The following is a 24,682-nucleotide window of genomic DNA, read 5'->3' as shown; positions in this document are numbered from 1 at the left end:
AAATTCGTTTATCCAAAGATAATTTTATGTAAAAAATATTTTTGAGTAAATATTTATTATTCATATGAATATTTTATTATTTTATTTAATAATAGTTGATAAAAGTTTGAATTGTAAGAATTTTTTAATTATTTTTAAAAATTCTGTTTTGCAAGAAAAATTCGAAATTTGAGCGAAATCGGACGAATAGTTCCTGAGAAATCGAATTTTAAAAATTTCAAATATTTAAAGCAGTTCTGTTACATTAAACTTGCCCATATTGATGCAACTTTCTGTTATTTTCTCTGATTCGTAAATACACCTAAAAATGTTTCTTATAGTTTGTCTATGTAACGTACTTCCCTAGCCATTAGTCTGGAGTAGTGGCGGTGACTAATGATTACGACGTTTCGCTATTTTAAATCTTGGATCATTATTTAAGATAGAGTTTGGATCGGGTCGCCGAGAGAAAGGGAATCAGATAAAAGTTTCTCTCTTTTAAGTGTGCTATTTCTTGTTTCCATAGCCGCAAACAGCCTTAGACTTCGTGGCTAGGGGAGTTCTTTCTGAATACGAACTATATCTGGGTCTCCCAATAAACTCTTCAATTGTGTCACTACTTGCCTTTCAGTTTTGTTAATGATTTTGTGGTACCTATTTATTGAAAAATGGTTTGCTTAAGATTTAGGTTTTATTATACTTTTATTATACTTTTATTAAATTTTATAACTGATTAACTTTGTATTCAAAATTTTAACTTAAATCTCTTAAATTTCAGTTTTTTAAGAAGAAAATATTTTAATTGCGTATTTTTTACCTCTAGTATAGATCATGTAATTAAAAGTGCTTATAAGTGAAATTTATATGGTCCATTTAATGTTTCGCTGCTAATATCTATTTTATGGTTCAAACGCGAATTTCGGCCGTAAATATAATTTGAAAAATTTTAAATAATTTTTACGCATTTAAAACAATTAAGATTTCCATTATTATTTGGATATTCATAGCAAAACCATTCTATATATGATCATTACTAGTCAAAAAAATACAAAATTCAGACATATTATTATTTTGAACAATTTTAGATATGACTTTTTGATACATGGTTGATATTATTGAGTGATTATTTATTGCTTGAACTTAACAACGGATAATTTTTACTAATTTTTGTTAACTCGTTTGCATACAAGAGAATTAGACAAAAATTAATAATTCCTAACATAGTTCTTTTTTATTTCTTTTTACTGAAATGAAACCTTTAGGAGGAAAAAGCTGTACAGATACTTCAAAACTAACAATCTTATAAAAAATTCAAATATCATTATTTTAAACTGGTATAAACCTAAATCTCTCACTTACGGACATTCTGTGAATAAGTGAAATTATTGTACTGATTTTGAGTATTTAATATTCATTAACAGTTTAAGAATGAACCGAAATTAACACTTAGATAATCGAAAATGTTAACGAATCCTCAACTGTGGAAATAAAAAAGAATCAAAGCTAACTATACATTTTCCTGAAATTTGAGAGGGCCATGAACCTGTAAGGATTAGTTAAAGCCGTGTTAAAGGTAAAGTTGTACTGATACTTAAAAAATAATCTTAAAAAAAATTCAATTATCATTATTTTAAACTGATATAAACTTAAATCTCTCGCCTACGGACATTCAGTAAACAAATGAACTTATTGTATTAATTTTGTGAACTTAATATTTATTATCAGTTTAAGTATCAACCGGAACTTAGATGATCGAAAATATTAACGAATCCTAAACTGTGCAAATAAATAAGCATAAAAGCTAACTATAAATTTTCCTGCTAGAGCCGTGGACCAGTAAGGATTAGTTAAAGCCATGTTAAAGGTAAACTACAATTAACTTCACTGAGAGCGGCATTTGCAATTTTATGCAAAGTAGGCGAGGAAAATTACGTATCTTCACTTTTCTCAAATTCGATATATTTTGCTTCCAAAAGCGGTTGGATTTAAAATTACACTTTTCATCCCCTTCGTCCTAATAATTAAGTTAGAAAGTTGTTCCATTAGAACAAACAAGCGCCCCCAGTTTACAATCTCTCCACGTTTCATCAGTTTCGTTCATCTTTGGCGTTCCCTTGTGGTTCGTTAACGTGAGTTGTGTGGAGGAACAATGCTTTTCCATTTTTAAAAAAGCTCCTTGACACGTTTTGCGGAAAAGGCCATGATTAAAAGCTAGGCAGTTTACCTTTCCCGTATCTGATATGGGTTTGATATTAATGGACCGAGTTTTGTTTATAATTTTTGCTAGAAAATGATGAAACTTAGTCGTAACCGTCTATGGGGGCTTAGTAATTGGATTTGATTTATCACTTTAGTTACAAAAATGATTTTTTTTAAACTAAACGTTTGTTTTAGTGAACAGCAAATTTTTTTTTCGTTTTCTTTTAGAAATGATGGTCACTGACAAGGAATTTAGCTCAACCTATCTTTTTCTATTTTATTTATACTATTTGATGAGATTTGTTTACATATATATCTAGTAATCTCATAGAAATACATAGTTTCCCACTTCAATGCTATTATATAAATATGTGACGCGTTTTTTTTAAATTTATTTATTTATTAATCAATGCGTGACAAAATAGCCGTAATTTGGCTGTAACGTTTTAGGCAGGAAATTTTTAATTAGTAGTTAGATTAGTTTCCTTTATGTTATTTTTAATTGAATTTATTAAGTATTTTGTAATCGTTTGGTAATTTGTTTTATTTTAGTTCTATAAGTAGATATTCTTATAGGATGTCGTGGATTTAAGACAAACGTAATAATAAATTACGATTTATTTTAAATATTTTTTTTCTCATCATATGAGATATCATATTAAAAGTCTCTTGTACTTAAATTTATTTCTTTGTTGAAATTAATGACATATTAACATGGATATAATCGACCAAAAAACGTAATGTTTATTTTATGTTCTCTTTTTTTTGGTAGAATTTACTATAAGACCGAATAATAGAATAAACAGATATAAATAGACAAAAGTAAATAAAAATATGAAAGTAAGACTTTTTACGCGTAAATATAACTAAAATCTGAAATAAAATATTTGAAATTGAGTAGAAAATTTTATGTTTCTACATAAATTTCCAATGTGAAAAAAAAATCCAAACACAAATATAAATTCCCATAATCCAATCTTAATTCTGTAATTTTTATTTAAGGGATGCATAAAAATTCAACTTTAAAACAATAAATCACAAAGAGTTATTATTCATTTATGCTACAAATATAATAAAACGGAAGTAAGGAAAAATATCGCAGAGACACTACATTATGTAAACTATTCAAATCCACTTATTAACTAATCGTTTCCTTTATTTCCATTACGTTTCCTTTCTTCCTTATTTACCGTCTCCTACAGTTTGTCTAAAGTAAGAACTCCCCTCGCCATTCGTCTGGACCCGTGGCGGTGACTATGGTAACGAGATATAACTATTTCAAGTAGGAGTGGGGGTCACTATTTAGGATAGGTTTGACTCGGGTCAGAGAGAGGAAGAGAATCTTTTTCTCCGGTCTACTGTGTTAGTCCAAGACTGAAGAAAAGCTACCCTCCCTGAAATGCATTATTCTTATTATTTCCATAGCAGCAGATGGCTTCAGACTTCGTGGCGGGGGAGTTCTTACCGTATACAAACTATAGAGAGTGCTTACTGACCGGAAAAAACTCCAAGAAAAGTGAAATGATGACGTCAGAGTGTATCGTACTTCAAGTATTATTGTTCATGTGATACAAAAACATTAAGTTTTACCGCTAACGTTATTTTGTAATTCAAAATAGTTTGTGCTTTTAAACCCGCGGTAATCTATTTTGTAATTCAAAATAGTTTGTGCCTTTAAACCCGCTGTAATCAATTGTAATTCAAAATAGTTTGTGCTTTTAAACCCACTGTAATTTATTTTGTAATTCGAAATAGTTTGTGCTTTTAAACCCGCGGCATTCTATTTTGTAATTCAAAATAGTTTGTGCTTTTAAACCAGCGGTAATATATTTTGTAATTCAAAATAGTTTGTGTTTTTAAACCAGCGGCATTGTATTTTGTAATTCAAAACAGTTTGTGCTTTTAAACTCGCGGTAATCTGTTTTGTAATTCAAAATAGTTTGTGCTTTTAAACCCGCGGTAATCTATTTTGTAATTCAAAATAGTTTGTGCTTTTAGACCCGCGGTAATCTACCAAATAATAATGAATCGCGTTTGATTGATTTCGTAATTTTATATCATAATTTATTTTAGAAATTCTTTTAACTGTAAACCGTATCATAATACTAAAAAAATGCGCCTCGGTTGAACACAGTGGCAGAGATAGAGCGATGTCAAACATTTAGCTCCAGAACCGTTACCGAAAACTAGAAGAAAAAAATGGCGAAATACTCTCTTTCAAGAAGGAATACAAAAAATGTTAACCCCTTAAAAGCTTATGTCAGCACATCAAACATCTGTTTGATGTGCTTTTTACATTTTTTTTTCTTCAAAGATTTAGTTCGGAAAAGTAATCTTTTCCCTTTACTTTAAAAAAAAAATCCAAAGATATTTTTTATTTATTTGTTTTGGAATAAAAACTTGTATATGACAATTTAGCAATTTTTCTATACTTACACAGTTTACTAAATTGTCTTAGGAAAAGGTTCAAATTTTATTAAATGTTAAATTTTTAAAACAAATAATAAAATATAATATTTTGCTGATTCAAAAAGTTAGCTATAAATCCATTTTTTTTTAACTAATGAGATTTGTTTTGTAACTTTTAACCGATACATGAACGATAACAGAATGCATTGCTTCCTGTGTATGTCTGTTTACATAACCTAATGCAACAGTGGCAAGACTGTAGATTTCTCTACGTGTAAACCAAGAGAGAAAGCGTTTACGAACTGAGTTATAGTCAAGAAAGTTGCAATAATTGTTACTCAAAGACGTTAGTAAATACATAATGAAATATAATATTTTGTCGATTCAAAAAGTTAGCAAAAAAATAGATTTTTTTTTTACTGATGGGATTTGTTTTGTAACTTTTAACCGATACATGAACGATAACAGAATGCATTGCTTCCTGTGTATGTCTGTTTACATAACCTAATGCAACAGTGGCAAGACTGTAGATTTCTCTACGTGTAAACCAAGAGAGAAAGCGTTTACGAACTGAGTTATAGTCAAGAAAGTTGCAATAATTGTTACTCAAAGACGTTAGTAAATACATAATGAAATATAATATTTTGTCGATTCAAAAAGTTAGCAAAAAAATAGATTTTTTTTTTACTGATGGGATTTGTTTTGTAACTTTTAACCGATACATGAACGATAACAGAATGCATTGCTTCCTGTGTATGTCTGTTTACATAACCTAATGCAACAGTGGCAAGACTGTAGATTTCTCTACGTGTAAACCAAGAGAGAAAGCGTTTACGAACTGAGTTATAGTCAAGAAAGTTGCAATAATTGTTACTCAAAGACGTTAGTAAATACATAATGAAATATAATATTTTGTCGATTCAAAAAGTTAGCAAAAAAATAGATTTTTTTTTTACTGATGGGATTTGTTTTGTAACTTTTAACCGATACATGAACGATAACAGAATGCATTGCTTCCTGTGTATGTCTGTTTACATAACCTAATGCAACAGTGGCAAGACTGTAGATTTCTCTACGTGTAAACCAAGAGAGAAAGCGTTTACGAACTGAGTTATAGTCAAGAAAGTTGCAATAATTGTTACTCAAAGACGTTAGTAAATACATAATGAAATATAATATTTTGTCGATTCAAAAAGTTAGCAAAAAAAAAAATTTTTTTTTTACTGATGGGATTTGTTTTGTAACTTTTAACCGATACATGAACGATAACAGAATGCATTGCTTCCTGTGTATGTCTGTTTACATAACCTAATGCAACAGTGGCAAGACTGTAGATTTCTCTACGTGTAAACCAAGAGAGAAAGCGTTTACGAACTGAGTTATAGTCAAGAAAGTTGCAATAATTGTTACTCAAAGACGTTAGTAAATACATAATGAAATATAATATTTTGTCGATTCAAAAAGTTAGCAAAAAAATAGATTTTTTTTTTACTGATGGGATTTGTTTTGTAACTTTTAACCGATACATGAACGATAACAGAATGCATTGCTTCCTGTGTATGTCTGTTTACATAACCTAATGCAACAGTGGCAAGACTGTAGATTTCTCTACGTGTAAACCAAGAGAGAAAGCGTTTACGAACTGAGTTATAGTCAAGAAAGTTGCAATAATTGTTACTCAAAGACGTTAGTAAATACATAATGAAATATAATATTTTGTCGATTCAAAAAGTTAGCAAAAAAATAGATTTTTTTTTTACTGATGGGATTTGTTTTGTAACTTTTAACCGATACATGAACGATAACAGAATGCATTGCTTCCTGTGTATGTCTGTTTACATAACCTAATGCAACAGTGGCAAGACTGTAGATTTCTCTACGTGTAAACCAAGAGAGAAAGCGTTTACGAACTGAGTTATAGTCAAGAAAGTTGCAATAATTGTTACTCAAAGACGTTAGTAAATACATAATGAAATATAATATTTTGTCGATTCAAAAAGTTAGCAAAAAAATAGATTTTTTTTTTATTGATGGGATTTGTTTTGTAACTTTAACCGATACATGAACGATAACCGAATGCATTGTTGCCGGAATATGTAATAATGAGTCATACCTGAGTTACATCACCTAATGCAACAGTGCCAAGACTTGGAGATTTTTACGTTACAAAGACAAAGTTACAAGGACTCTGTTCATAGCAGTTAAATGTTGTTTTCATTTTTAAGCCTACCTTCGAACTAGAAACATAAACATGGAATGCGAATTTGAAGAAATGTATTGATGAAATTTAGAAATGAATCGTGTAATCTTACAACCGTTAGTTCATTCAATTAAAAAATAATTTTATTAGTTTTTTTTTAATATTATGGTTTTTCTGATTGCACTAGTTCCATAAGAAGCTAGATGTAATTTTCAAAACTATATTTTCATGCTATTTCAAAATTATATTCATTTTAACTAGGGGAGAGTGGGGTCCATTGTAATATTTTTTTCTTAACTATTTTTAACTAACAAAAAATCCAATATATTATTAGTATTAATTGACAGACGAGTAAAGTAGACTATCCTCTACTTTAAAAAAAAAATACCTTATTTTAAATGTTATTATATTAGTTATTAACAATTTTTGACAGTCGTGCACTTGTTACAATTGTCTCCACTTACGGGGTCAATTGTAACAGTTCATAAATTCAACTAAAACATAGTTAATTATACATATTATCATAGTTGTGATATATTTTTTTATTGATCAAAATAGTAGTGATATTTTAGGAGTAAAAATAATAATGAGCAGAGACCTAAAGGGTTAAACTTTTAACTTTAAGGGTTTAAAAATTTTAATTTATGCTGTGAAAGGTGACAAATAAAATAATGCACATGCAACATAATATAAATGATATAGGAAACCATTGGTGGTTCTTAAAGAGTTAAGTAATGGTTTGTAAACATAAGATTATTTATTTTCAGCTGTTACAATCGTCCCTTTACTTACTGTTACAATCGTCCCCAAGACGCCATTTCAGCATCATTTGTTAAAAACAATGCTAGTTAATTAACAAAACTAATTTTTTTATTGAAATGTCAATTAAGGTGTCCACTTACATATTCGGTTAATAATTTTCATTTGTTTAAACAAAATTACTTAGTTTCAATATAATATTCTAATACCAAAAAAAGTACTTGCGTGGCGTGAAAATATCTTTTGTGATCTAAGTCTTTCGAAAGTACATAAAAATGATTGCCATCAGGGGTGTACATGTAGATTTATTAAATACACCTTGTGCGCCACCTATGAACCAAATCTAGAACCCGACACTCGAAATTTTTGCTCTGTTACAATCGTACCCTGTTACAATTGACCCCACTCTCCCCTACATAATTTAATTTTAAAAGAAAGTTAAATGATCAATAGAAGTTTAATAATATTTTTTTAAATATAATAATAATAATAAGCTGCATTCTTTAACTATAAGCTGCATTCTTATATCTCCGTTATCTTAATCAAAATCTATAACCTACCAAATTTTCCTGATAAAAAATCCGCAATTTTACGTAGAGAAAAGTATGCTGAAACGTGTTTCACAGCTTTAAAGAAATAGTCTAAATCCAATGTAAATGTCTGTTTTGATTTTGTGGTCGAAGTTAAAATGATATTCCACTACGCTAGCGTTTGTAACTTACGGATTTTTGCCAAATCTCTTATTTTCACTAACGTAAGTTTGATGTGTTTCCACGGGAGCATGCGCATTGCACCAGAGCTGATGCATGCGCACTTGTAGTGCGCATGCGCAATTACTCGAAATCATACTAACGGGAAAATACGGAAGCTAACATAAATTTGCAAAATCTCTCTAGTGTCTCAAATGTTCTTCATTATTTAAATATGTTGTATAATTATTGTCGAAAGTGATGCATTTCGTATTTAAAAAAAAGTATTTTCTCCCTTTAAGATACTTGCAAAACTTAGTTTTAAATTTTTGTTTAGCAATCCTGTTATGCTAACTGACAATTTTTTTCTTCCGAATTTATAGTCTCTGGCCAAATTATTTGACGCACTATAAGATTCTATGTAAAATCTTAATTATCACGTGATACTATACAGCTTTATTGTTTTTACGCGACTGAAACCGGTTTGCACTTGTTTACGTTCGTGTATCAACTGGTTAACATTGTAATGTAATACGTTAAAAATAAATACAAGTAGCAGTGGCGTACGCAGAATTTTTTCAAGGGGGGTGTTCATAATTTTCATAAGCTACTAAAAGAAATTCGAGTATATAATAAAGCACTATTATTTCCCTAATTTAGACAGCTAGACAGTTTTGACTTTTTATTTAGACAGCATTGTTTAGTTAAATTTTGATTTGATTTTTTAAGTTTAAGAACATAATGTAATATCTTCTCTCATGATCTTCTGAAAAAAGTCCAATGTCATATGGGTGGGAAGTAACACTTTGAGGGCCACTTTCACATTCATCAGATCTCGCTATGCTAGAAACGTTTTCTTCAACGGAAGTATCACATTTCTGTACAACAGAAAAACTTACATTGTACTCCGTTCCCCCTTTTATATAATTTTTCACCGCATCTCCAAAATTCTCGAATTGTCTCAAAGACGACAGAATGTCTAAGATTCCAGAATCATCGCGTAAAGACCTCGCGAATGACAGCCAGTCTCGAAAACTATCGCGACTGGCAGAACAGAAAGGAACCAGTCCATAACAGTATCAGGTGAATTTGGTTCCAAAAGTACAACCCTACTATCGTAAATGTTTTTTTCAGTATTCTGAGAAATACCGTGAGAAAAAAAGGTAGGCATAAGGCAAATAAAAATAGATAGTCTTAAAAAATAATACCCACATAATTACAACTAAAATTTTTATTTTTGCCATTTTGTCTGAGCTCAAGGGTTCAAACCCCTAAACCCCTCCCTTGCGTACGCCACTGACAAGTAGGAAGTATATAAGATATTTCCTGTATAAAAACTCATTACATGTAAACCACTAAATATAAAAATATTGCATATAAACTCGTGCAACATAATTATTAAAACACTACAGTGCGTCTAATAATTTGATCTAATTATTACAATATAATACCTAATATAATAAATATTCTATATTTATATAATATATCGTCTAATTTATCCAATGGTTGAATTTATATTATATATCGCCTAATTTTGCCAATTGAACGTAAACAAGTACAAACCGGTTTCAGTCCCGTAAAAACAATAAAGCTGTATAGTATAACCTGATAATTAAGATTTCACATAGAATCTTATAGTGCGTCTAAAATTTTGGCCAGAGACTGTAGCATTTATTCACTCACTATCGTAAGAGGATAAAAGCTAACATAAAAACGGGTCAAACGCTATATTTTTTCCCCCCTGTTATCAATCCATAAATCATCACTTCGCTACAGATGACGAATTTCAAACCCCTTATTTTATTCCCTTTTTACACCCGCGTCTCTATTGGAAATTTTTTTTCAACAAAAAAAAAATTTCTTTCTTTGAAATGGAATGGCCTCAAGCCGCAATCCCCCCAAGAGTATTTTGCTCTACGCCTCACATCTTCCAAGTGAAAAATTGGTTTTAAAACGACTGTCAGAAAAGTAGATAGTGTATAGATATTTCCAGCATTGGTTATTACTGTCATTTTTGTATTTCAAAAAGAAAAAAAAAGTGCTAGAAAGTTCCTTAATACTATTTTTAGACGCGTTTTTTTTCCCATCTCATCTGATTTTGTTCTGTCCGAAAACTGGATACTTTCTGGAAAAAAATTATTTTTTTCGTTCTTATTAGGCCACTGTTCGATTTTCAATCTTTGACGAGTATTTTTGACTTCCGTATATTATATTTTTTTTTCTTCTCTTCCGTACAGTTGAATGCTCGGGGTCTTCCTGTAACAGAACTTGTTCCGGTGAATCTGGCGAAGAAGTGGATAAAAACTGTACACAGGATGACAGTAAGTTTGTTTCTTTTCTGACGGTTTTGGAACTTTTCAATAAGCCTTGTAGTAAGGGTGAACAACAACAGACGAAGCCTCTTAAAAAAAAAAAAAAAAGAAGGATTTTTAATACATTTTGCAACGATTGTTATAAACTTAATAAATTTTTTTTTATATCAATGTACATATTTTTATCTTAATTTTATCGTTTTACAAAAAAAATTTTTTTTGCAAAAATTAGCGAAAAAATAAATTACAGTGCCTATAACGAATTTTTTTAAATTATCCATAACTTGCCTGTAGTCGTAAGTTGAAAAAAAAAATCATCCGAATTTGATTCGGGTTTTACATTTTTTTAGAATGTAGTTATCGTTGCCCGTAGGATATTTAACACGTTGAATGCCACGCTAATTTTACATGGCTTGCCCGTCTCGCAAAACGGTAAATAACTACAAACTAAATTTGCAAATATTTATTAGAATATAAATTTGCAAATATATTTTGCTAGTTTTTTTTAAAAGGTTTAACATGATATATCTGAAAAAAAGTGGTGAATTATATAAGCCTACGAATTGTTTAGAAATAGTGGTGGATAAAAATCTTTTAAATTTAATTGATTAAACCAAGAATCACAATTAATAAACTACCACTTGAAAATATTTATTTGCTGTCAGGAGCAAGTTGGCATCTCTGTGCATATAAATAAAATTGTTTTTGTGTGTTCTATCTTGCATTAATTTCTTCAAACGATTTTAGTAACGATAATAATATCAAAAAATTAAACATTTAATCGAATTATGTGTTTCTAATTTTCCACTGGTGACCCCCGTGGCGCTAGGAAGAAACTCAGTGCCGGTCACCATTGACATGGCATTCAACGTGTTAATAAATTTATTTATATCAATGTACATATTTTAATCTTAATTGTAACATTTTACAAATACAAACATTTAAAATATTAGCGAAAAAATAAAATACAGTGCTTATAACTCATTTATTTAAATTATCCATAACTTGCTGTACTCGTTAATTGAAAAAAGAATCAATTGGATTTGATACGGGTTTTTAATTTTTTTAAACAACATATAGTTATTGTTAAACATAGGATTCTTAAAAAAATTCTTTTTTTTTCTTCTCAAAATGGCGGCGTTGTGAAAAAAAGTTTAAAAAAATGACATAAAATAATTTTTATTTTCGAGGATTATTTAAAAGCAGTCAACACAATCAAAAAATATTTGCCTACAACGAAAACTACAGTATAATACTCTCGATATCTCGACAAACCTTGTTATGTCAAAAAAATATTTCGCCCCATGGCATTACATATCCACATAATGTTAATTTGACTTCTCTTGTCGAACAGTTTCTTCTCAAAACCTTGTTATATCGAATATTTTCGAAATAGAATATAAATTTTTTCAGAAAAATCACAATGTAAGTTTACTGTAAGCCAATTATTTTCTATTTAATGCAATATTTTTTTTCGTTTTGCTTTTAAAAATAAAATTATCATTTCCGTATTTAGATTTATAGTTAAATATAATTACATACATCTTTATTAGTAGTTATTTTTATGTTCCATGACTCTACTTTTTTAGAGTAATATTAGAATATATATATATATATATATAAATAAATAGAACATATTGAGTTCTGAACTTATCTCGAAATTCTTTTAGCGTTCCTTCAACTTTCAGATATCGTTAGTACATTTATAGTAAACATTGCGTCAAAATTTGAAGTAAATCGGTTAAAAATTATAATTTCAACCTATCTTATTTGCTGTGCTTCTCTTATTTGCTGTAAAATACAGCAAATAGGAGGAACACATTTTCTAGCAAACTGCGTTTAAAGTTTTATGATCAATAATCCATATAAATGTAAGAAATTTTGCAACTAACTAAAGTGCACCGGGTCCATAAGATGCTTTGTCTATCATTTACAGCACATTAAGGTTAGTCTAGCCATTTTCCCTATTAATCCAATTTCCCTACTATTATCCCTCATATGTTTTAATAGAAACAGCTGGATCTTTAGTCATCTTTATTGTAAGCATACTCTATGACTGTCTACATTGGTTTATAATTGCACCAAAACTGTCATTAACCCTTTGAAACCTTCTTTAAAAATTATCGCAGCTAAAGAAGTTGCAGTATAAACTATACTGAATATACTATTTTTTTTTCTCACATAATTTAAACAAACTAGTTCAATAGAATAATTACAATGGCGGTACTTGTTTTTTTTTTATTTTTTATATTACCGTCGTTGAACAGCCGACCCAATTTTGCATTTATGACTACTACTGTTCAACTCCGTGGCCTTGTAATATTGAACCCAATCTAGAAGACAAGGAAACTCCTGGATCAATTATTGGGAGAAATTTGCCTTCGTGGCGGACTTTTTGCTGGAACTAACCCGCATTTGCATTAGACGGAGTGGAAAACCACGAAAACCTATCATTGTTACCCTGACGACAAGGGGAGAGTAACCCATGCTCCGTCTACCAATGAGGATATTTCACGTCAGCACTGTGGTCGGTGCAAGCCGTATGCGGAATTCGTATCAACCAGGCGTCGCTGGTATTCGAATCCGATTCATTGGAAGGCGAACACTCTATCCCCTGAGCCACCGAGTCTCAAATGATAGTGCTTAAATAAAATGTTTCGATAGTCGACGAAAATCAATTCATTATTTTGGAAAAATAATCTTAAAAAAATAAACTATCAACAAAACAAAAAATTCTAATTTTTTTGGAAATTTTACTGTGTTGTTCCCTTTTAATGTTGAAGTGTCGCCAATATCTGTTACATTCCAAAGTGATCATGCTTAGTTTCCTATTACATGCGATTTCAATTATCTAAGTTATTTTCTGTACGTTACGTACAAAATACTGTGTTATCATGTACGAAATACAATTGCTAACTGTCACTGCTAACTACCAGCGCTCAACTGCAGCTAATTGCTTAATCACTCTAGGACTTTTCGATACCAGTAAATTGGCAATAAGTTACAATATAGCAGTTCAAATTATACGCTATTTAGTATTTGAATTATGAAACATAAGTTTATTATTTTTTTTGAATAAAATAATTATTCGAAAAATATTGAAATTATTAGATTCGTAAAATTTTTTAAATAAAATAATTATTCGAAAAATATTGAGATTAGTAGATTCGTAAACTCAAACAATAGTTAGAATATTTTTGTCGTTTTATTTAATGAAATAGATTTTTTTTTATAGAAATTTGAAAACAATTTCAGCAAATATCATGGTTTTTTTCCTCCCTGGATTTAAAAGGAAACTATTTCAAACTAAAATGTATTCGAAATCGTTTTCAAGAGATATTTTCTATTTAATGAATGGAATTAAATAGCTCGGAAAAGATTAATTCAGAATGAAAAGAAGAAATAACTACCATAATTAAAACTTAAACAGCGGGCATTTCGTAACTGAAAAAAAAAAAAAAACAATTTAAGTTAATGATAATGTATAGTGTTCCATTCGAATTGAAAATCGTCGTTTGAATTCCTAAAGACCTAAGAAATGAAGACATCTTTTCTCGAGGAGGAAAAAAAAGAATACTCATGCTTTCCTAGACAATCCGAAATCATATATAAAAATAAAAAAAATTCTCAAGTGAAAGAAAGTCTAATCTAATTTTATGGATTCTTCTTTAGCTGCAAAGACAGTCCTGCGAAGGAAAAAAAAACTGTTTTTACGATATTTTCCGCTGGGGTCCGATCGTCTGCGGTAAAAGGCCAATCAGCGAGCTCAATTAGCCGTGAAATGAGCTTTAGCGATTGCCCTAAGACCTCGCAATAAGCTCATCGCACACCTTCTTGCAAACGAAAGGGAAGAAAAAAAAAATTAAAACAAAACGGGCCAAAAAAAGTGAAATATAAAACTCTAGTTTTTTTGGAATGTGGTGTTTAGTAGTTTCCGCTTGAATAAAAAAAATCGTTTTCAAAACCAAAAGAATTCATATACTTCTCCGTTGTCGTTCTAGAATAAACAAATCAGTTGCTTAATAAAGTTATCAAAGAAATTTTGCACAAATGATTATTTATTTTAGTTACTATAATTGATATTTTCGCTGGTTTGACGAGCGATGTCAATCAGGTCACGAAGCCACTGGATTTATAAAAAATAAATCTATATTTAAATAATTAATTTTTCTTTAATGATAATTATTTCAAATAATAAATTTCATTGATAATTAATTATACATTATTAAAGATTCAATACAAAAATTGAGTATATTGTTAACGATATTTTCCTTGTTTATTCAAGGTTCAATTAAATTTTTATAAATTTATAAGAAGTGTGAATCCAATTTTTGCCAATTGTAATCTATACATAATAATAAACGCGGCTGTGTGTGTGTCTGCCTGTAATCACAATATATCGCCCCAGAAGCCTCGCCCAGGCACGAAACTCGGCACATAATTGTGTTTTGACATGATGAAGAAGTATTTTTTTTTTTTTCTTCAAAAATTTGGATTAGTTTTTTAGTTATTTTGTAAGAAAATCTATGCTTTTTCGTCTTCAAAGAGCCATATTCAAAAAAACTATTCGCGATCGCAACGAACTATAGGGGGCGTTGTTGTATGAGACGCTTACCTGCGATTTCTATATGAACCGTCATTCAGTTACTCTGGAGACGTCGTTAATGTAGCGTGTAGCATTGCAACGTTCCTTCTTTAATTTGGCTTATTAAATTTAAAAAAGAAAAATGCTTGATCTTCTTTCTTGTACAACCGAAAACAAAATGGTATCTCTTTTTATTAGAGAAGGAATATCCAAAACACATCGGAAAAATATTTGTACATTAACAGAAAAAAATATGTATATTCTTATAAGAGTTAAAACCTAATGCCCGAGAAATAGTATTACTAAATTTAATGATATAACATGAAAGGCCCATTTAAACTTTACATTCTATAGTTTTAAGAATCATATTAGTTCAAAAATTAAAATGAACAAAAAGTATACATAAGCCTCATAATTTTATGAAATTTAATTTTGTAAACGAAGTTTTTTGACAACAATTTTTATCAAAAAATTTCAAGTTTCAATAAAAATCATTATTTAGAAACTAAGAAACGTAAAATAAAGAATGCTGACGAAACAAAAACAAAAAAAAACAATTCTTTTTTGTCGCCATTTTTAGTGCTACGAATATTCGTCTTTGGGATTTGCCAAAAACAAAACAAGATGCAATTTTAATTTTTCAGGAGGGAAATATTTTACCGAAAAAACGAAAATGTACCAATTCCCACAACATAAAACTTTATCTTGGCAAACGTACGTTTTGGAAATGTTATTTCATTTGGAATCTTATTCATCAGAGTTCATATGGCGATATGATTGTTTTGAATCTATGCTAAACTCTATATCGGCTCATTTTCCACCGAAATCCAATTAACTATTTTGATTTTAAATAAAGTGTTTTATTTTATGAACTGTCGCAAAAATTTTAAGTGTATATTGGCGGCACTTAAAAACCGCCAAATCTGTAGCGGCGGTGGCGTTAATACGTCGTAAGTACCGAATTTTTATTCCATACTTTTCTGAATCATATTATTTCAAACATTGGAATATACAAGAAGTATACATAAACACATAATGTTATCCCATTTAATTTTTCAAAAGTATTTTGAGAACAATTTTTATCAAAAAATTATAAACTAAAAAACGGAAAATAAAGAATTCTTAGGATAAAAAAAACGATTTTAAGAATTATTAACATTGAAATAAAAACTTTCATATTGTTTCTTTTTTTATTATTCTTATAGTTCTTAATCAGACGTAAAAAACCATTCTGTAGAGAACCATCATCAAATGAAAAAAAAATATTTACAAGCAAATTTTTTATTGTAAAAATCATTGCACTTACCTGATTTATGATTCCCGGAGAATTCCAAAATGATAAGTTCCTTGTTTGAAAACTTTATTCTCAAATAATAGATACATAGTTTATACCTTCATTACTTTTAGATAACATACTACACAGCAAAATTTTATAATTGATATGAATTTGAATATGTAGCTAAAAACAGAATAGCTGAATTCTAGTTGAACTTATTCTTTCAAAATTAAAAAAAACTTACCAAGAAAACGACTTAAATTAATTAAGAATCAGCACAAATGGCACTATTTCAAGTAACTTGGATAATTTTTTATTGTTGTTTTCCGAATTATATGGATACAGAAATATATACTATTCTATAACGAAGAAGAATATGCTATAACTATTACAATTCTGTATGTTCTGAATTCATATTTATTCACTGGAATGACGAAAGCAATGTTGACTTCACTTTAATTCGTAATGAATTGAAGACAGAAGAAATGCATTTTACCTTAATACACACATCTGTAACAGTATCCGAAATCGGAAGTCATCAGTTGCAAGTTTGTTGATAATAGAAATAAAAAATTATTGAGGAATTTTTCTTCAAATGTTTGGCGTGTTCTGTTCCTGAAAGATTTACTAATATTCTGGAGATTTTTTTCAAGTTCTTCGGCCTTTTCCTTAGGGAAATTTTGTTTCTTATTTGCTGCTAAAAAATGGCGTCTGATTCAGTCAATGACTTTGATGGAACTAAATGAAAACGTGATAAATTAATGTCCGATATTTACAGGCTCCCGCTAGACGGCGTACTCGAGCGTTGCGATCGCGAATTAAAAAATGCATATACTTTTCTCCACTCTTATAAATGTATGCTACTGCGAACCTTACAATTGAAATATTAATTTTCGACAACTTAAACCAATAATATACGAAGGTTGTAAGGTTCGCATTAGTTTACATTTATCAAAGTGGAGAAAAGTTTAACTTTTGTCTGCAGCAGAACTGGATATGAAGACAAAATTGCAGGACAGGAGCACTTTAATTGTCCACTAATCTTCAGATTTCAATCTTCAGAGATCTATGTTTTAAAAAACTTTATTTGTGAAAACCTTTAGCGTGGCGGACAGCTGGCCGCCTTAGGCGGCTAGTTAGAAATAAAAATATTGTATTTTTACAATACAAGAGAAAGTCATAAGAGGCGATGACCATAAGAAAGAAAAAAAGTGGAAGAGCAATTTGAAAGCAAAAAATTCCGATAATTGGCGGGTGGTAGCGAGCAGAGAGGGCGCAACTACTTAATATGGGTCATGGATCACAGTCTCCTTACCGTTAGACTAACCGGAAAGGTTTTCGTGGTTTTCATATCTATGTAGCGCAAATGCAGGTTAGTTCCATCAAAAAGTCCACCACGAAGGCATATTTCACCCAATACTTCATCCAGAAGTTCCCTTGTCTTCTGGATTGGGTTCAATAATACAAAGCTACAGAGTTGAACATTAGTAGTCGTAAAACCAAAACTGGGTATGTTCAACGACGGTTATAAAATAAAATAAACTAGTTAATATGGTATTAGTAATTATTTATATATATATATATATATATATATATATATATATATATATAAATATATAATTACTAATACCATAACTAATACCATACAAAAGAAAGTTATTTGAGACACCTTCGAGCTTCATCAGGCAATCAAACTGGTTTGAGTTGTCTCAGTCTCGACTTCCTTGTTTGTGAATTCTTAATTAAATTGTGAAATTTTAATTAGCGACTCCTAATAATCATGCTATTTTTACTTTAGTTTTGTCATGCATTCTTAAGAAAATACATTTAGGGTAGCCATCATGAAATAACCTATATTACTAACCAGTCAATTGTTTTTGTTTTAATTAACAATTCTCGCTGATTTGTTTATGTTTCAATAAACAATTTCAAATTTAGATAATAGCTTGTAAAAAACCCGATAAAAACATGAATACTAATGTGAAGCAAATGGATATGTTTTGAATTCTCTTCCACGATTCACGCATATAAATTTCATGAAGAACGAACTTACCCTCTTCAGGCAGATCGGAATACAATCTTCTTATTCCTAACTACCTGATGAGGGAAAGCTCATTTTTCCCCCCAAAATCCCTTATTTTACTTTGTCTTGTGAAAGAAGCTTTAATATTTTATAAAAATTACACATAGTACTTTTTTTTTCCTTCCCCTTAGGACGTTTACGCTACATTATATCATTGCATCTAACAAATCCGAAAGTGAACAGCATACTATCGGACAAAAAAAGGATGGACACATTTAAAAAGGAAATGGAAAATGCGGTGAGTAAAACAGTAAGAGAGTTTTATGTAGGTAACATGTGGAAATAATACTTTTTTGTGACGTAAAAATTACGTAACATAAACTAAATTATAGCTCTAGTTTTCTCAAAAGTACTAAAATCTCATCAAGTATCGGTAATCTACATATTTTATTTTTACCCAGTGTAATAAAAAATCTAATAACTTGATTAATTTATTTAAAGAATCTTAATCTTCTTTTACCCTTCTGAAAGTGTATTACATTTTTAATTCGCCCATTACAAGATGAATGAAATTAACCATTAGAAGTTATTAGAAATTGAGGCGCCACTTAGTTAACGACGCTAATAGGTTTTTGAAAACTTTTAAAAAATGTTCTTTTTTTTTCTTCTCTCGCTTTAGTAGGTTAGAAGAAATAACATTAAATAATGTTTTAGAACTTCCATAGATTTTTTAGAATATGAGAAAAATCGTTTTAGTTTTCAGAAGTTCCAAGGGTTTTTTTCGTTAAGAAAAATAGTGCTGTATAATTTTAGATAATTATTGTATATACAGTCCCTGGACAAATTATTAAACGCTCTGTAAGATTCTATTTAAAATCTTAACTATCAGGTGATACTATACAGCTTTATCGTTTTTTACACAGTTGAAACCGGTTTGCATTTGTTTACGTTCGTGTATTCATTGGTTAGCATTGTAACGCAATACGTTTGAAATAAATACAAATACGTAAAAAATCTCCTAAATAAATACCCATTACATATATGCTTAAATATAAAAGTATTACCTATAAACTCGTGCAGAAGATGTCATTATTAAAACACTACAATGCTTCTAATAATTGGGTCGAATTATTATATTGTAGGGGTGAGTGGGGTCAATTGTAACAGGGTACGATTGTAACAGAGCAAAAATTTCGAGTGTCGGGTTCTAGATTTGATTCCTAGGTGGCGCACAAAGTGTATTTAATAAATCTACATGTACACACCTGCTGGCAACCATTTTTATGTACTTTTGAAAGAGTTACATCACAAAAGATATTTTCACGCTACGTAAGTACTTTTTTTGGTATTAGAATATTATATTGTAACAAAGTAATCTTATTTAAACAAATAAAAATTATTAACCGAATATGTAAGTGAACACCTTACTTAACATTTCAGTAAAAAAATATTAGTTTTGTTAATTAACTAGCATTGTTTTTAACAAATGAAGCTGAAATGGCGTCATGGGGACGTTTGTAACAATAAGTAAAGGGGCGATTGTAACAGCTGAAAATAAATAATCTTATGTTTACAAACCATTACTTAACTCTTTAAGAACCACCAATAGTTTCCTATAGCATTCATATTATGTTGCATGTGCATTATATTATTTGTTCCCTTTCACAGCATAAATTCAAATTTTTAACCCCTTAAAGTTAAAAGTTTAACCCTTTAGGTCCCTGCTCATTATTATTTTTACTCCTAAAATATCACTACTATTTTGATCAATAAAAAAATATATCACAACTATGATAATATGTATAATTAACTATGTTTTAGTTGAATTTATGAACTGTTACAATTGACCCCGTAAGTGGGGACAATTGTAACAACTGCACGACTGTCAAAAATTCTTAATAACTAATATAATAACATTTAAAAAAAGGTATATATTTATTTTCTAGTAGAGGATAGTCTACTTTATTCGTCTGTCAATTAATACTAATAATATATTGGATTTTTTGTTAGTTAAAAATAGTTAAGTAAAAAATGTTACAATTGACCCCACTCTCCCCTACTAATATAATACCTGATGTAATATATATTCTATATATGTATAATATATCGTCTAATTTATCCAAACGACGATATTATATTATATATTGCCTAATTTAAACAATTAATACACGAACGTCAGCAAGTGCAAACCGGTTTCAGTCGCAATAAAGCTGTATAGTATCACCTGACAATTAAGATTTCACGTAGAATATTACAGTGCGTCTTATAATTTGGCCATGGACTGTATATTCTATTGTATTTAGATAATATGTTAACGCTGTATAAATTTTAGTGCTATCCTTAGTTTTTTTGTTTGAATTATAAAGCTATAAAATTACGCGATTGGAAATCTGTGTATTGATAATGTTTGTATATTTGTTTGCGATTAGATTTTTTTTTCTACCTTTATTGATGTTTAAACGTTTAAAAGCCCATCTGGATAAGTGAAAAATTTTCTTAGCTTTCATTACACAAAACAAAAGTAATTATGAAAATAAAAGGAAAAAAATTCATGATACATACTTAACTACCTTTCATAAAATGCTTAATGCAAATTGCATTGATATAACTTTGCCGAAAAAGAAATAATAAGCCTTTCAGTTCGTAATGTTAAAGAATTGATTTATTTATTTTTACACCGTACGAAAAATGGATACTCAGCAAGCATAAAATAAATATTAAAAAAAAAAAAAAAAAAAAAAAAAACAGAACTTTTTGGATATTTTTATTACTTTAAAACAGTTGTTAGAATTTTCAATTAACAAATCACAATTGGATTAGTTATTTTAGTAAGCAATTGAAAATTATGATGAATCCAATAAATAATTCCTTTAACAGCGGCATTTGAAAGCTTGAACACCAACAGTTATTTTAGCAGTTTTTGTGTTTCTAAATTTTTTTATAGCAATAAAATAAAATATTTTATATTTAATTTGCAATGTTATGAAGTTTTTATATGTATGTTTGTCAATGCAGCGATATCGGGAATCTTTTTTTTTCAAACGGAAACGCTTTAAGCATATGTAGTTGTTATAAATATAAAATACACATTCCGTCTAAATTGATATATCTGTCTATTGACATTTCTTTTTCCGTGGAAGTTTCCAGCGGAAGTGTTTATTCCATTACCTCCTTGTTTCCTTCCACTTTTCCTATTCAATGAAAACTCTGCGATTGGATTTTGCATGCTTTAGCAAGGCCATGACATCCTTAAAAACTCTATACATTAAAATGGATAAAAGAAAAAAGAATTAAAATTGGTTGAAGAAAAAATATCTTTTTGTTTTAAAACAAAGTTCTCTCTTTTTTTTCCACTCTCTTTTCCTTATTTTTCTCAACTTGTTAATAAATGCGTTTGCTTATTGCTTAATCAGTGTAACAGTCACATTTTTATAACGTCACATTTTCTAGAAGCATGGGAATATATATATATATATATATATACACAGTCGAACTCGTTTATAACGAGCACAAAGGGACCGTAACATGTACTCGTTAAATCCGAGTGCTCGTAATAAACGGGTCCTTAAGGCAGACGTGCAACCAGAAGTGGGGGGGGGGAGGTCTTGGGAGGTCAAATGATTGAGTTGACTTAAAATTTAATTAATACTTACTTACTTTAATTACATTAATTAATTTAATTAAATATTTATCTTAATTTAGTGACAACTAACCCCCTCCCAAACCAGCAAAAAATTTCTAGTTGCGCTACAGTCTTAAAGGAAAGGAAATGTAAACGTAAAGAAAAATAAAGGAAAAGATTCTTACCAAAACATTTATTTTTTTCATTAATCTACATATTTAAAATAGTTTGTCAGCTTACTTTTAACTCGCGCATTTCATATCATTTTGAAAAAAATATGAGACAGAAAGACTAGAAAGATGAGAAAAAAGATAGCCAGACAGAAAAATATTGCTCGCTAAAACCGGATCTTGCTCGTTAAAAGCGACTTCTGTTCCATAGACTTAACATTGATCCAACCAAATATTCTCGTTTCCCTCGTTAAATCCGAGCTCGACTGTATATATATATATATATATATATATATATATATATATATATATATATATATATATATATATATATATATATATATATATATATATATATATATATATATAATTTCAAAAATTCGAGAAAACATGAAAAAATAAGAGAATAATAAAAAAGAAAGAAAATTATTTTAAAAAAGATAAAAAATTAATAAAAATTTTAAAAATTCTGGAAAAGAAAGATATAAACTCTTCATCAGTTAACACGATTATATCAGCAAAAAGAAGTGCTTTCTAATATTGTATCAATGTAACCAAAGCAAAATATATCATTACAATAGTGTGAGGAGCACTCAAAAATTAAAAAAAAAAAGGATAGAACATGAGTAATAAAAATCACGTAAAAAACGGAAAATAAAATGTAAAGAAAAACAGAACAAAACATGAAACAAAATCTATGAAGCAAGTAGAGAATTCAATTGAACTTACACATGAACGGGAAAATTTTCAGGAATGATTTCAAATATTTTCGCAATAAGATTGCTAGATTACAAACTATGAAAACAGAAGCGCAAATTGAGGTAAAAGCGTAAATAGAGGGATTTAGTTTTATAGTGCGTTCTTACTGCAGTACTGAAACGCGTTTTATGTATATAATTAAAATCACGCCGTTCATCTTAAAATTAGAGGATTTTAACCTGTATGATATTTTTGTTTTAAAATTCGCTTTTACGGCATTACTTTACATTTTTATAGATGAAATAGTTTAAAATTTTTGACCAGAATTTAGATTTTCTTAACTACAGAAAATATAACACTTTTAAGCAAAAAAAAAATTAAATTGCGCAGAAAATCTATCAGTGTTAATTCAAATCAATCAAGTTAGTGTAAATCCAAATCAATCATCCAAATCAATCCAAACCAAAGCAAGTGCACAAAGGCCAATGATGTATCAAATTCGGCAAAAAAAAAGAAAGAAAAAGAACGCTGTTAATTCATTTCATTATCATTGTCATTGTCTTCAAAGCTTAACGAAAAGCTTTGAAGAAAAAATTATGAAAAATGCATATTTAAAAATCATTTTTTGTCTATTATTTTTAAAAAACTTTACATTTCTAAAGGCTTATTCTACTCCGAAGATACGTAAATTAGACTGAAAATTTTTAATATAACTGGAAATATAACCATTCTGTTAGCAGAATTCAAAAAGCAATTCTTCAAGCAAATTCATACGATATTAGATGTAGTTTTTCCCCTCGATTTTTTTGTTTTGTTACTCCTTCAAAGACATTCCGACAGATAGCGTTACGAGTAGTAACCCCACAAATTAACGAAAAATAATTAAAAAAGCCCATAATTTTTTGGAATATTCTAACGAATAAAAACCACGTAACAATATTTTCTAAACGTCCGATATCAGTAATCAGTTGGGGGGCCGACTGTCGAAAAGTTTTGAAATAAATCCTGAAACTCTGGATGCGAAATTTATGCCTTTGCTACTTAAATTCGCTGATAGCATTTTTGTTTTAACCTCAACTGTTTTCATAATTTCAATTTTTTAAAACCGTTTATTTAATTTAAGACACCGTGTATAAAAGGAATTGTATATATCAAACCAGATGCTAAAACTCAAGCCAAATACAAATTCCGAACCAATATCTGTTGAGCTATGTAATTAAAATTGGCTAAAACGAAGAAGAATCTTTCTTAACATAATTCAAAATGATTAAGGAATATCGCTGCTTGCGGAAGAAAAGCAAATTACATTTACCAAGCATATATATTAGCAAAGTATATTATACCGATATTATATTAGTAGGGTTTTATTTTAATTGTTCACTTTTTTTACGAATAATTGTTTTTTTTTTCTTCCAGCTTTTCCTATTGTTCAAAGGGCGTCTAGAAGTTATTGAAAATATCACAGTTTTGGATGTCAAGTAAGAATATTTTCTTTCCTTGCTTAGCTTACTTTTCTTTTTTTCTTTTAATAATCTTCAAAATAAGTATGAAAAAAATTTTAAAAAAAGGGGCAAAATGTCCCCATATACATTATTTTAAAATAAAAAATAGGCAGTTCAGTGGTTAGCATAGTTTTCTCAAAAATTTCATCTAAATTTCCAATTTTAATTTGCATCCAAGTAATATTTTGTATGAGGAAAAAATATATTTGTCTAAAAAAAACTTTTTTCGCGAAATAAATAGCACTGTTTTTTGAGAAA

General features: G+C 29.2%; 1 protein-coding gene across 3 annotated transcripts in view; it reads left to right on the top strand.

The window, feature by feature from the left end:
* The window catches only part of LOC107440417 (uncharacterized), a 789,850-nt gene that overhangs the window by 662,056 nt on the left and 103,112 nt on the right, over nucleotides 1-24,682 (top strand). For all 3 annotated transcript variants that reach the window (XM_087157952.1, XM_087157951.1, XM_087157953.1), the window contains 3 exons: nucleotides 10,473-10,556; nucleotides 18,623-18,729; nucleotides 24,339-24,400. In XM_087157952.1, coding sequence (XP_087014078.1) covers nucleotides 10,473-10,556; nucleotides 18,623-18,729; nucleotides 24,339-24,400 — 253 coding nt within the window. The remainder of the gene's footprint in view (nucleotides 1-10,472; nucleotides 10,557-18,622; nucleotides 18,730-24,338; nucleotides 24,401-24,682) is intronic.

The sequence above is a fragment of the Parasteatoda tepidariorum genome, chromosome 2, assembly GCF_982258835.1.
Source record: "Parasteatoda tepidariorum strain Cologne lab strain chromosome 2, Ptep-v5.0, whole genome shotgun sequence".
NCBI lineage: Eukaryota > Metazoa > Arthropoda > Arachnida > Araneae > Theridiidae > Parasteatoda > Parasteatoda tepidariorum.
This window is presented reverse-complemented; position numbering and strand designations above follow the sequence as displayed.